The 1,902-nt window shown below is 36.1% G+C and overlaps 1 protein-coding gene across 1 annotated transcript; it reads left to right on the forward strand.

Moving 5' to 3' along the window:
- Window positions 1-204: 204 nt before the first annotated feature.
- LOC108451337 (putative clathrin assembly protein At1g25240) lies at window positions 205-1,153 on the forward strand. The gene is made up of 2 exons (XM_017749037.1): window positions 205-504; window positions 629-1,153. The coding sequence occupies exons 1-2, from the start codon at window positions 205-207 to the stop codon at window positions 1,151-1,153; spliced, it is 825 nt and encodes a 274-aa protein (XP_017604526.1).
- The last annotated feature ends 749 nt before the right edge of the window (window positions 1,154-1,902 follow it).

The raw sequence follows: 1,902 nt of genomic DNA on the forward strand, positions 1-1,902 counted from the left end.
AGTAGCAGGCTCTATTGTTAGCTGTTGTTTTCCACACGGCTACCAATAATTGACTATTGACCTTTTGTAGAACCAATATTTTGCAGTAAAAGAGGAATAAAGGCAAAAGATACTTGCAAATCGCCAAAGCTAGAATAGAGAGAGAAAGGGGATTCTGCCACCTTCCTTGTTTGGCGACGAATCAACACGAAAAGACCAAAAACAATGCTATGGAAATTGGTCTCCGCTGCAATCAAAGACAATAACAGCCTAATTAAGGCCAAATTTTCCAGAAAAGATTCCTGCAGGAATTACGATCTTGAGGCTGCCATTATCAAGGCCACGAGTCATGATAATTATCTCATCAATACAAGGAATGCACAGATAGTTTTTTTGTGGATTCGGGCGTCCCCGATAAGCCTACGCCCTTTCGTTTGGGCGTTGTCTAAAAGGATGGAAAAGACGAGGAGTTGGGTCGTTGCCCTTAAAGGGCTGATGCTCATGCATGGCGTTCTGCGTTTTAAGGTCCCAGCCGTTCAAAATATGGGTCGTTTGCCGTTTGAGTTTTCGGATTTCACTGACGGACATTCCAAGTTGAGCAAAACATGGAGTTTCAATGCTTTTATACGTGATTACTATACGTTTCTAGATAAAAGAGCGGCGCTCTCATATGATCAACACAATCAAAAGCCCAGCATCGACATCCATTGAAGTTGCAGAGTCTTTTGAACGTCCAAAATTTGCAATTTTTGCTTGGTTGTTGCTAAAAGTTAGGCCTCTAGCGGATAATATGAATGTTGGTTTGATTATCGAAGCCATGAATTGTGTCACCGTTGAGATATTCGACGTTTATAGAAAAATTTGCAATGAGATTGCAAAAGTGTTGCTGAAAATACATTCCATCAATAAACTCGAAGCCGAATTGGTGCTCGAAATCCTTCAGAAGGCGACGGAACATGCCGAAGAAATTTCCCTGTTTCTTGATTTTCGCAGCGAATATTACGGAACTCCGATAAACGCCATGAACTTCCGACGGTCACGCAGATTCTCGAGGAAGATGTTCGACAAAAACTTGAGAGGATCGCCAATGGCAATTCTGACAAGACTTGCAGAGACATTGGTTTCGTGGAAAACGATAAATGGCAAAAGATTTGACAAAAGAAAACTTTATTGATGCCATTGTTAGACAAATAGATAAGACGAAGGTATCAGGATTGGAGACAATAATAACAGACAAGTGGGTGGTTTTTTATGAAAATTTAAACGTCAATGGAATTAAAAGCATCAACACCGTTGCTGAAGAAACCGCAGGTAAAGATCTAAATCTTATACCCTTTGATCATTATGAAATTCCCGATTTAATCACTTTCTAGCCATCAGTGCTGCTTTAGCAACAATTCTTTCATTCTTTTTGATACATAAATATATAAAACAAGAAAATTCATCAGATTGAGTTTATGAATCAACTGCCTTCTTATTCTATTTCCTTTCCTTATCAATCTATTTATTCATCTATATATATTTTCCATGGACATATATGCGTGAAGTTTGATTTTATGTTTAAGTGAATACGGTGGGAAGTGATGACTAAACTCATATTGGCTATTGCTTTGGTTCCGGCTATACCAATTTAAGAGTCGGGTTATTTAATTTTATAGATCATACAAATTAGGTTTTAGACAAAATATTTTTAAATTTGTGAAGACTTGATTTTGATTTAAGCTTAGGTAAATATATATATATATATATATATATATATATATATTATAGCCTAACATTTTAAAGATTGTTCATATAAGAATTAAACTTTTTAACATGGTTATGGCTTAAACTTACAAAAGTGTTTGAATAAAGGTTTCTCATTCATTTTAGTCTAGTTTGTTGTTAAAATTAGGTGGATGTTGATGTGTTTAGCATAAAATA

Source organism: Gossypium arboreum, chromosome 5 (genome assembly GCF_025698485.1).
Source record: "Gossypium arboreum isolate Shixiya-1 chromosome 5, ASM2569848v2, whole genome shotgun sequence".
In the NCBI taxonomy this organism is placed as follows: Eukaryota; Viridiplantae; Streptophyta; class Magnoliopsida; order Malvales; family Malvaceae; genus Gossypium; species Gossypium arboreum.

Coding starts and splice junctions, on each gene's coding strand:
- LOC108451337 (XM_017749037.1), top strand. CDS start 205: ATGCTATGGAAATTGGTCTCCGCTGCAATCAAAGACAATAACAGCCTA. Junction 505..628: donor ATGGCGTTCTGCGTTTTAAG/GTCCCAGCCGTT, acceptor ATACGTTTCTAG/ATAAAAGAGCGGCGCTCTCA.